We start from the raw sequence: 11989 nt of genomic DNA, 5'->3' as shown, positions 1-11989 counted from the left end.
GTGAATGTAATGATAAATTAAGGATGTACCATATACTCATTTTGGATCAAACAAACCAAAGCCCCAATCCATTTCATTTCATGATATTACTAAGGATTTGAAGCTGCCCGTTTTCCGTTCTTCCTCTCACGAAAACAATTAGCACAAATAAAATTTCCAAACTTTATTGAAAAGGTTATACACGACCATTTCGGGGAAAAAAACAATCAAACCAAACTTGTTGAAAAAAAACAAAATCCTTATTTATAATGTGTATTACTTCATGCCCTTGATTCTAGATTACATATTAACAAGCCTCCAACAAACCAAACTTCACATGATGGTAAAAAGTTGGCTACAAAAATACATCAAAATGTACCGGAAACAAAAAAATAAAAATAAATAAATTGTGACTTAATGTCTATATTTGGTTAAATTGTATGAATTAATGTCTCTCTATTTGGCTAAATAATCCGAATGATTTCCTGAATTTTGAAAATATCTCATCAGTAACATGGTTAACCTCTGTGACATTAGTAAGTAAGAAATTTAGAAAATTTGAAGCGCTTATCATTTTAAACAAGTTCAGAAGAGCAATAGGTTACTTTAACAATTTCAAAGGCTAATAAACCACTTTAAATAAGTTCAGGATGCTAATAGCTTACTTTAAACAAGTTTAAAAAAATTGGGACACTAAAAAGTTTAGGAGTCTATGGAATTATTTGGTCACCCACAAAAGCCCCTGCTGCACCTGTTGTATTAAACCAAATTATGTTAGGCAATTGGTAAATTCTCAACCAGTGCATAGTAATTTATAAATCATTATTTGCTCCTTTATTTATCCAAAGCATTATCCAAAATGATCGTTTTTTCCTTTTGGTCATTTGGTACCTCATGACCTATCAAAATTGGACTTTTGGTCATTTGGTACCTCATGACCTATCAAAATTGGTGAAATCTCAAGTATGGATGGTATATTACCGGTTGAGATTTGACAAGTTTTGATAGTTCATCGTCTTATGTACCAAATAACAGGTCCGAAAGCAAATATGAACATTTTGAATAGGTCATTGGGGCAAATAGTACTTTAATCCAATATATTTATCAAAAGCCTTGTTTGCTGAAAATCAAACACTTGCAAGTTTTGAAATATGAATTATCAGCCATTGTTCTCCTAATGCTAGTTCCTGAATCATGAAGATCATGGTTTTCCTGTTGAAAAATGGGGATCACAACCAAATTATACATGGAATAAATAAATCAATAAATCTTCTTTAACATGAAGGGATCTATCAATTTTCAACAAAAAATTATAGCAAAAAAGAAAAAGAAAAAATTATCATGAACAGATGAATTTAAATTACTGAGTAGATGTAAATAATAGTTTGAATGGAGAATATTACTATCACATTTTGAGAACTCAATAAAAATGAGCCGGAAGAAGTTACATATAGATAAAATTTGACAGAATATATCAGAAAAAGAATATGCAAATCCACAAATTGATATTCAGACTTCCTCCTCTACTGCACAAAAATATGGACAATGGCAGACCAGTATCCAGCCAACTGAGAAAACAAACAACTTGTTCATGTTAAATACACATATAGTTATCATCTGCAAATGTTCCTATCTTGTCTTATGAATTAAGAGGTGAAACACTCGTGATTTTACCTGATTTATTATGTTTTTCCCGGTTCGACCTTCAATCACCAAGGCTGCTGTGAGACCAATCATTGCCCATGCTCCGTTAATTGCCTCAATTTGGCGTCGTCTCTAACATGAAAACATTATTATAAATAGCTGCATTTCTATTTTATGAGAAACAATCAACCAATTCAGGGAAAAAGAGGAGTGATAAATCATATAGGATATGAAAATTTCATTCACCTTAAAGTTTTCCTTAGCTTTAATTTCTTGCATCTGTTTGGCAGCTAATCTCTTAGCTTCTACAGGATCAACCATGATCACCTCTTTTCCTGAACTTCCTTTCGCTGGCACCTACATTATACTCAAGGGAAAAAAAAAGGCAAGAAAGTATCTATTTCATTAATTATGAACCGTGTCAGATAAAAGATGCCACATTTTACATTTAATTCAAGGAGTGAGATATGATTAATCTTTTTAAACTTGAAACTAACTGAAATGATAAGGAAAGAACATGTATCAGAAAGGAAAAACAGAAGAATGAATATTAAAACCAGTTAGTGAAACCCATCAAGACAACATACAATAAAGTTCGAGTAACATAATACACAATTTAGCATGATACAAATGATCAGTATAAATTGAGACAATGAAGTGAACCACCAGTTTTTGCTGCTAAAATGACGATGTTCTTGGTATCCTCAATCACATACTTTTAACCAACAAAAAGCTGCTAGAAGCACAGCTGTGTCAAATGCAATATTGCATTTTAAAGCTAAAATATGCTCGCCGCATCGAGGAAAGAAAGTTATTTGTAACTATAGATTACTTGATGTTTTGATTTATCTTCACTTATCCCCGACAAGAGATCGGAAAAGATCAACCGGAAGTATAAAATTATTTGTCTGACTGACTCACTTGTGAACATGTGCATTTTAGGATCCCCTGTATGTCTGTATCAAGATCAATGCTTGCCTTGATACATACATAAAATCTAGACATATGCATTGGTGAAACATCTGAGTAAAGATTACTTTGTGCCCTAAAATATGCAATCAGGTGACTTCTCATCATCCAGATGTTAATGTGGAATCTGTCATTCCTTCCCAATGCAATTATAGTACTAAAAGCATCTTATGGAATATAGGTGGATAGAACTCAAATTCTATTACAGTAACTGGGAAATGGCAACCAAGAAGCATCACTCAAAGGGGAGAGCTCTTATCGAAACCTGTCCTCTTAACTAAATCAAATATTGACAAAAACTCGAAAGACTCTAAAATATCTTTCATCCACAAATCCAAGGTCCAATTTTACTCTTCCTCAGTAATCTATCTCTCATATCTATCACTACACACTAGGTTGAAACTTCAAGTTCAACGAAGTACAGAAAATATAGCACCATCAGATATCTAATTTCATAACACTGGACATATAAACATGTCCAAGATTAAGAGAACAATCCGGATAACAACCAATATCTGCACCCTGCAGCTGTAACAGACTTCAAGGCACTTCAAAAAAGGTTTGATATTGCTTTTGTCATTTTAGATTTGGGGAAGTTTATCATCGAGACATCAAATCAACAACCAAGAACAAAGATAAGGTGAAAAGAAACATAAAATTGCACAATCATAACTGGATATAAAAATTGACTCAATCAATTATGCATCACTACAACAAGTTGAAGCTATATCATATCCAATATCTGAAAATACTGAGATTTTGTACTCCCATCCCAGGGGTACTCAAGGACTAAATCAACAGACATACCTAGAAAAACCTTTGATTATAACCAAACCAGACATATTGGCATTACACATGAAGCCTTGAATTGATGCATACATTAGGATTTGCCAAGACTTTAAAAGCTTGGCTCTTGGTTCTTCTGTTAACTTGGCTTCTGTCATCATCCCTTCTGAATCCCCACCTAAGATTGAAACCAAATTTCTCAAGAAGCACAAAATTTCCACGACCTAGAAATAGAATTAGAAATTGGAGCAAAAGAAAAGAAGATAATTGAGAAGGTAAACTCACTTGATGATAGTAGAAGAAGAGTGCAGATGAGGGATTTGAGAAGAGAGAAGGAGATTTCCATTGATGGGTAGAAGGAAAGATGTGGACACCATATCCACAGCTCTGCTTATTTCTTCCCCTATCTGTATCTTGAGCAGGAGGCTCTGAACATAGCTTATTTGTTTTTATATATTTTTCAAAGAAAATGTTTTTATTCGGTTTAATTTCTACAAACCCAACCCAACCACTTGAACTGGTTATTTCTTTATTTGGCAATATTTATTTTAAAGATATTTTCATATATATGCCATTTAATTCATTTTGTACAAAATAATTCACTGTTCGAAACGAAGGCCGCCTGAACTGTTTAGATCCCGCCGAGGCACTCAAAATCAAGAATATGTCCCGATTTTCTACAATTAGTCCCTCTAGACGTTTTATTGACTTCTAGAAGATTTTCAGCCGCTTGGGCTCCGCCTAGGCTTACTCGACACCGCCTAGACCATCTAAGTACCGTCTAAACGACAATGAATAAAAGCATTTTTAATTGTGAATTTATGTTTTTTCTTTATTATAATTCACTTTTAAGTTGTTTCAATGATATTTATTGTTGAAATGTTGATGTTTATACACTTTTAAAGATATATGTTACAAATATACGTGCTTTTTATATTAAATAATTTTATATTATTGTTTTTACATAGTATAATACATATTTTAATTAAATTTATATAATAATTTATTGATTAATAAATAAAAAATACAAAAATACAAATCTGATTAATCTCCGACAAATCTCCGATTAATCCTCGAGGGTCCTGTCCGCCCGACTAGCGCCTAGCATTTTTTACAACCTTAAATGATTTATTAATTTTTGATACCTTATATTGTTTAAATTTTTTCATCTATATTTATATTTAATAGGTGGATAAATGAGGAATTAAACCTTTATTTATTTATTTATCCACATACTAAGTCTATTAATATATATAAAATTAAAATAATTGACACACGTGTTACAAATTGTACCATGTGACAACACGAATTAGCAAATCAGTTAATTTTTCATCTAAATGAGTTAAATATTGCATACGAAAATTTGTCAAAGGTAAATGTTAAACTTGAAAACAAATCCATCCGTAATACAAAGTAATAGGATGGTAAATGACTGATATAATTTGAAAAAATTATTTAAAATGTTCGTGTAGAGGGAGTACGTGTTATATTCCTATTTTGTAACACTTTTTATAAATATTAAAAGTTTCAAGATATTTAATTTAAAATTTTAAACGCTTTATAAAAGATAAAAATTGAAAATACTTATAAAAAAATTACAAAAATGTCGGTGTATTATAACTTTTATGGAGCTATTAGAAGTCACGATATATAAAAAAAGTTATGAAAAAATTATGTAAAATATCATAAATGGAGGTTATATTATGTTGCACAATTGTCTTTCTTTTTGCACGTGCCTTTTTTTAAAATGAATTTGTATTTTTTAAATACCGTTTTTCGGAAAGTCAATTTTAGCATTCCTTATCACAATGAGAAATATTCTACTTTTTTTAATTCTTGTGATTATGAAGATAAATCTTTGCTTGAATTGATGGATCTTAACAAACATGTGAAAGAGAATAGTTCATGTATTGTTTATTGATCTTGAAGAAAGGTTACGGGAAGAAGAAGAAGAAGAAGATGAAGACTATTAAGTTCTTCATCTGATACTTCGAATACAAAGAAAAGAGAAGAGTAAAATGAATACAAAACTAATTCTAATGACTCCTATTTAAACTAACAACCCTTACATCACAAGTGGGTTGTGAACAAATCATTATTGCAATACTGCCACTATACTAATTAACAGAATATGGGTTAGTTACAACAGATTGAAAACAGAATTATAGAGTAAACATATAGCTATAAAATATCACAAGACTATATAATAAATCATGTAGGTTAACATCCCCCCTCAAGCTGGAAGATGAACATTCATAACCCCTAATCTTTGTAATTGAAATTTGAAAGCAGGTGTGTGAAGGGGTTTTGTAAAAAAATCAGCTAGTTGTTCATTAGATCTGACTGGAAGTAAGTGAATCTTCCCAGCTTGAACTTGTTGTCTGACATAGTGACAATCTAATTCAATGTGTTTTGTTCTCTCATGAAACACGCTGTTTTTAGCGATGTGGATAACAGATATATTATCACAGTACAGTGTGGGAGGATGCGACTCTATCATATGTAGGTCATTTAATAAGTATTGGAGCCATTGGACTTCACCACAAGTGAGGGACATGGCCTTGTATTCGGCTTCCGAAGAGGACTTACTAATCGTTTGTTGCTTTTTGGATTTCCAGGATATAAGAGACTGACCTATGAACGTGCAAAAACCCGTAATCGATCTCCTGGTTTCCGTACAGTTAGCCCAGTCGGAATCAGTATATGCCTTGATATGTATATCAGAGTTGGCGTAAAGCATGATACCTTGGGCGGGATTGCCTTTTAAGTATCTAAGTACTCTATGTGCTGCAGCAAGGTGTAATTCGGTAGGTTTATCCAGATTTTGGGAAAGTTGTTGGACAGCATAACTGAGGTCAGGCCTGGTGTTGGTGAGATATAGTAGTTTGCCTACTAACCTCCTGTACAAGGTGATGTCCTCTAGAACAAATGAATTAGAATAATCAATCTTGCTCATAGACATAGGTGTTGAACATGGTTTACATTCTAAGAATCCAAATTCAGCAAGCATGTCAAGGACATACTTTCTTTGACACAAATGTATCCCATTAGAAGTCCTAGATACCTCAATTCCTAAGATATATTTGAGCTTTCCTAGGTCTTTAATGGTGAATTCTCTATCTAAAAACGCTTTCACCTCCCTTATGTCATCTTGATTGTCACTGGCAAGGATTAAATCATAAACATAGACAGTGATAGCAATGAATTTGTTATTTTTCTTTCTAATAAAAAGCGAAGGGTCAGCTAAAGATTTATTAAAACCAACAGATTGAAGGGCAGCAGCAAGTTTTATGTTCCATTGCCTGCTGGCTTATTTAAGCCCGTATAAAAACCTAGTCAGCCTACAACTAGGATTGGGGACATCAGTATTTACACCAGGGGGTAATTTCATATAAATTTCCTCCTCAAGATCCCCGTGCAAAAACGCATTGTTAACGTCAAGTTGCTCTAAGTGCCACCCTTTGACAACAGCACAAGCAACCAGAACTCTCACGGTGGTTAACTTAGCAACAAGGGAGAAGGTATCAAGAAAATCAACCCCTTCTTGCTGAGTGAAACCCTTGGCAACTAATCTGGCTTTATACCTATATGTAGTCCCATCACTCATTCTTTTTATTTTAAAAGTCCACTTACAATCCACCTCCTTTTTATCATTAGGTTTGGAGCAAATCACCCAAGTCTTATTGTTACTTAGGGCGTTTAGTTCTTCCTGCATAGCCTGCTGCCATTCGGGATGAATGACGGCTTGCTTATAGGTTTTAGGTTCCTGATCAATCATAAGAGCTACAGAATAGTTCTTTTGTGATTGAGAAAGATTTTCATATGATATGACTTTCGACAATGGATGGTACACACTACTCTCAATAGGCGTTGTGGAGTGACCTTGAGCTATAGCACAGTGGTAATCTCTTAAATATTCAGGCTGCTTAACAGTTTTGTTTGACCTCCTAATTCTAGGATCAGAGGAGACATCTGTGTGAGGAACCTCAATGTCCCTGTTGAGAGTCTCTTGAGAAACAGGAACGATATAACTATCAGTATCTCTGTTAGTCAATTCTAGGTAGGGAAAGACATTTTCATAGAAAATGACATTTCTAGTAACAGAAACCTTGTGGGAATCTAGGTTGAGAACTCTATAACCTTTGGTGCCTGAATGGTATCCTAAAAACATGCATTTTTCGACCCTGACATCAAACTTCTTCCTATCTCTATGCAAAGTGGAAGTAAAACAAAGGCATCCAAATGACTTTAGATCATTGTAATCAGGCATTTTATTATTGAGCAGCTCATAGGGTGAAGCAAAGTCAATGACTTTGGAGGGTAGCCTATTGATTATGAACACTGCATGAGATACAAAATAAGTCCAATAAGAAATGGGCAATTTACTCTGAAACTGTAGCGCTCTGGCTATGTTCAGAATGTGCTGGTGTTTCCTTTCTACAAGGCCATTTTGTTGAGGAGTCTCAACGCAACTGGTTTGATGCATAATGCCTTTGTCAGCATAAAAACTAGCAAGCTTAAATTCGGGGCCATTGTCAGTTCTAATGATTTTAACGGTCTTGTTAAACTGAGTCTCTACCATGGATATAAAGCGTTGAACCAATATAGATATAACAGACTTGACTTGAACAAAGAAAACCCAAGTATGCCTAGAATAATCATCTACCGCAGTGAGGAAATATTTATTTCCATTAATACTAGTGCTGGTAGGACCCCATATGTCCATATGAACCATATCAAAGCAATTTCTGGTCCTGGACTTACTAACAGGAAATGCAGGCTTCTTTTGTCTAGCAAGATGACATACATCACATACAAGGTTACCAATGCTCAAACTGCCAATGTGTTTATTAATATGAGCAAAACTAGATTGCCCTATATGTCAAAGACGATTATGCCACATCAAAGCATTACTATTATTATCGAGACTATTCAAAGAACCATCATAAAATTGATTAACAGAATCATTGTTCACAGCATTCACATTATTTATAACATGCTTATTAAAGAGAACATCAGCATTCAAGCATGGTCTGTGTAATTGATAAAGCCCATCATTGGACTTAGCTAAACCAATCATCTTCCTCGTCTGTGTATGTTGTATAAGACAGTCATTATTAGTGAATTTAACTTCACAATTCAAGGTATTAGTTAGCCTAGAAACCGAAATAAGGTTATAAGCAAAATTAGGAACCAAAAGAGCATCATGTAGTATGAAATCTTCAGTGAATCTAATTGTTCCTAGGGTAAAGTTCAAATAAAACCCCTGTGGTTTCACTAATTTTTAGATAAAGGACTGTGGTTTACTTTTTGTCAAAACGAGGATTGAAGTTTTCAACTTTAACAAAATAAGGACTTTTTCGATTGATACTATTAAAATCACATTTGACGACTTGAAAAATGACATATTTTAAGAGCTACTATTATTCTAAGCAACTTTAATTCTTCAAATTTTTTATTTTGAGATTGTTTAGATGATGTTTGGTAAAGAGAGAGAGAAAGTTAATGTTTAGAGAGAGAAAGTTCCAAAAAATATGATTTTCGAAAATCGAAAATGTAGTTCCATATAAAATATGACATTGAACAACTTTAATTCTTGAAAATTTTCATTTTCAGGTCGTGAAAGATGATTTTAATAGCATTAATCCAAGTTTGAAACCTCAATCCTTGTTTTGACAAAAAGTAAACCACAGTCCTTTATCTGAAAATTAGTGAAACCACAGGGGTTTTATTTGAAATTTACCCTTGTTCCTATGTGTGATGCATATATTTCAGTTTTGTTAGGCAAAAGAACCTTCCAATTATTCACTGGTCTTAGTTCAGAGAACATCTCTTTAATACTTGATATGTGGCAACTTGCCCCTGTATCAACTATCCAAGAGATTTTCTGTGTTCTTGCAATTATAGATGTGTGTGACATACCTTCAGTGACATTGGTCACAGGGCAAATAGACGCGGTGGCACAGTTAATGTGCGATGTGTTACTGGATGATGGAAGAAGCTTCAACAGCTGTTGAACTTGTTCATTTGAGAGTTGAATTGCTTCATTAGCCGGAGCTGCTCCTAAGATTCCACTCGCATCGTTCTCTGTTTGATCTTCCGTGTTGACAAGATTTGCTCTATTAGTTCTGTTCTTGAATTTGTAACCCGGTGGATACCCGTGCTTCTTGTAACAACTATCTACAGTGTGATTCTTGAAGCCGTAGTGGGTGCACCTTTGTCCGTTCGATCCGAATTTCCTATTGCCCTTTGAGTTTTGTACAAGAGCTATGAGTTCTTGAAGATCTTGAGTCTGACTCTTAGGGTTCTGGACTAATGCAAGCAAATCTTGACCAATGTTAGCAGCATCAAGAACTTGATTTTGGCACTCGTGATGAACTATCAGAGAGAATACCTTGTTGATGTTCGGGATAGGATCAGTGACCATTATCTGAGACCTTACGGTTGCGAAAGTGTCATTCAACCCTTTTAGGAAGCAGACCACCTGATCTGCATCTCTATTGTTCCTAACTGTAGTCAGTGCATTGCACACACATCCTTCACAAACACAATTTGGAATATCTCTAATGGAGATATACTCATCCTAGAGCATCTGTAGCCGCGTGAAGTAGTCTGAGACCGATTTATTACCCTGCTTCAAAGTGTAAATCTCTCCTTGAAGCGCCGCCAGACGGAAGATATCGGACTGTGTAAATCTTTCTTTGAGATTAACCCATACTCTTCTTGCATCTCCCATCCACAACACACTCTGAGCGATAGAAGCCGAAAACGACCTTACGATCCATGAAAGAACGAGATTGTTGCATCTCTTCCAGCTAATAAACTGAGGCGAATTGCTCGCCGGCGCTTCAATCGTGCCATCGATAAAATCCAGTTTGTTTTTGGATAATAGTGCCATCTTCATGTTCTGGCTCCATGAGTGGTAGTCGTTGGTTCCAGATAGTGGTGGAGTAACAAGGATGAGAGACGGATTTTCACTGGAATGAATAAAGAAAGGGCTAGATTCATCGATTCTATTCACCATGATGGAGAATCAGTGAAAGATTAATTGCAGGCAGGGTGAGGAAGAAAGTATTTCCAAGATAATGAGAAACCCGAAGATCGGGAAGAAAAAAAAATCGAGAAGAAGTCGAAAAGCCCAAATTGGGTCAGAGATTGATCAATGACCGATCCCTATAAAACTGGTGCGGAAATGAAGAGCAGTTGCTCTGATACCATCTTAACAAACATGTGAAAGAGAATAGTTCATGTATTGTTTATTGATCTTGAAGAAAGGTTACAGGAAGAAGAAGAAGAAGATGAAGACTATTAAGTTCTTCATCTGATACTTCGAATACAAAGAAAAGAGAAGAGTAAAATGAATACAAAACTAATTCCAATGACTCCTATTTAAACTAACAACCCTTACATCACAAGTGGGCTGTGAACAAATCATTATTACAATACTGCCACTATACTAATTAACAGAATATGGGTTAGTTACAACAGATTGAAAACAGAATTATAGAGTAAACATATAGCTATAAAATATCACAAGACTATATAATAAATCATGTAGGTTAACAATGGACAATATGAATTGAAACAGGAAAATCTTATGATAAATTTGTGAAAAAAACAGAAGAAATGGTTGAGGAAGAAGCTTCATGGTGAAAAAAAAAAGAAAGAAGTTTATATGAAAAATGTTATCAAGGAGAAATTTGAATATGCTAATAAGAAAGAGAAGAATGGCAGTGGAAAGATAGATTAAAAAAAAAAGATAATGAAGAAGTCCCCGATGAAATTATTAAAAAAAATTAGTGAAAAAGTTATGACAGCCATGTTCATTTGTGAACAAAATGAATAAAATTATGAATTTAATTTAAATATCAACAAACACCTCCATTCATTAATAGTCGTGTTCGTTCGTGAACAATCGTGTCCGTTCATGAATAGCCATGTTCATTTGTGAACAATGTTGTTCGTTCGTGAACAGACATGTCCTTTTGAGTTATATTTATACAAAATGTAACTGTCAAATTCAGAATCTAGAAAAATAATAATACTTTTGCAATTCTCTGCTCTCTATCTGTTTACATTGTTCTTGTTTTCCTGATCCGGTGATAACGAATTTACAAACAGTAAGAGTTCGTTTGCGTAATCTGTTGTATCCTAGGAAAAAAATCGTCAATAGCAACAAAATCTGTCTTAAGGAGACTATTAATACATGTCTCAGATTTGTCTAACTTTGTCCTTTAAATTTCAGTTTTATTGTTCATATATTTTTCTGTGTTAGATTTTTTTTTTTTTTGGTTTAATCACATATAACATAGGGTTCCTAAAAGAATAAGGGTTCAACCTTCACTTTATAAATAGACAGGTATGGTCACACTGGAGGGTACGTTAACACTACGATCTCACAACTAATCCTTACTTTTCGACCCTTTCAACACCTACTGACTTAGACATCACAGTAGGTTCGTCGGACTCCGGCCCTCTCTAACCCTTGTTTTATTTTACGGATAAGTTTCAAAAAATTCACCAGAAGACTCAGACGTTCAGTCGAAGTTTAGATACACAAATATCAACTATAAATAAATAACATGGAGACAGAGCACAATTGGATTGGAAC

The 11989-nt window shown here is 34.1% G+C and overlaps 1 protein-coding gene across 1 annotated transcript; it reads right to left on the bottom strand.

The window, feature by feature from the left end:
- Nucleotides 1-1315: 1315 nt before the first annotated feature.
- On the bottom strand, nucleotides 1316-3821 carry LOC136204231 (uncharacterized). Its single transcript, XM_065995440.1, has 5 exons — nucleotides 3664-3821; nucleotides 3472-3556; nucleotides 1870-1980; nucleotides 1654-1755; nucleotides 1316-1547 (listed from the first exon to the last, which is right to left on the bottom strand). The coding sequence occupies exons 1-5, from the start codon at nucleotides 3753-3755 to the stop codon at nucleotides 1503-1505; spliced, it is 435 nt and encodes a 144-aa protein (XP_065851512.1). The 5' UTR covers nucleotides 3756-3821; the 3' UTR covers nucleotides 1316-1502.
- Nucleotides 3822-11989: the final 8168 nt, after the last annotated feature.

This window comes from Euphorbia lathyris, chromosome 8, assembly GCF_963576675.1.
Source record: "Euphorbia lathyris chromosome 8, ddEupLath1.1, whole genome shotgun sequence".
NCBI classification, from domain to species: Eukaryota; Viridiplantae; Streptophyta; class Magnoliopsida; order Malpighiales; family Euphorbiaceae; genus Euphorbia; species Euphorbia lathyris.
This window is presented reverse-complemented; position numbering and strand designations above follow the sequence as displayed.

Coding starts and splice junctions, on each gene's coding strand:
- LOC136204231 (XM_065995440.1), bottom strand. CDS start 3,755: ATGGTGTCCACATCTTTCCTTCTACCCATCAATGGAAATCTCCTTCTC. Junction 1,981..3,471: donor AAGTCTTGGCAAATCCTAAT/GTATGCATCAAT, acceptor AGTATAATGTAG/GTGCCAGCGAAAGGAAGTTC. Junction 1,548..1,653: donor GGAAAAACATAATAAATCAG/GTAAAATCACGA, acceptor TTGTTTTCTCAG/TTGGCTGGATACTGGTCTGC.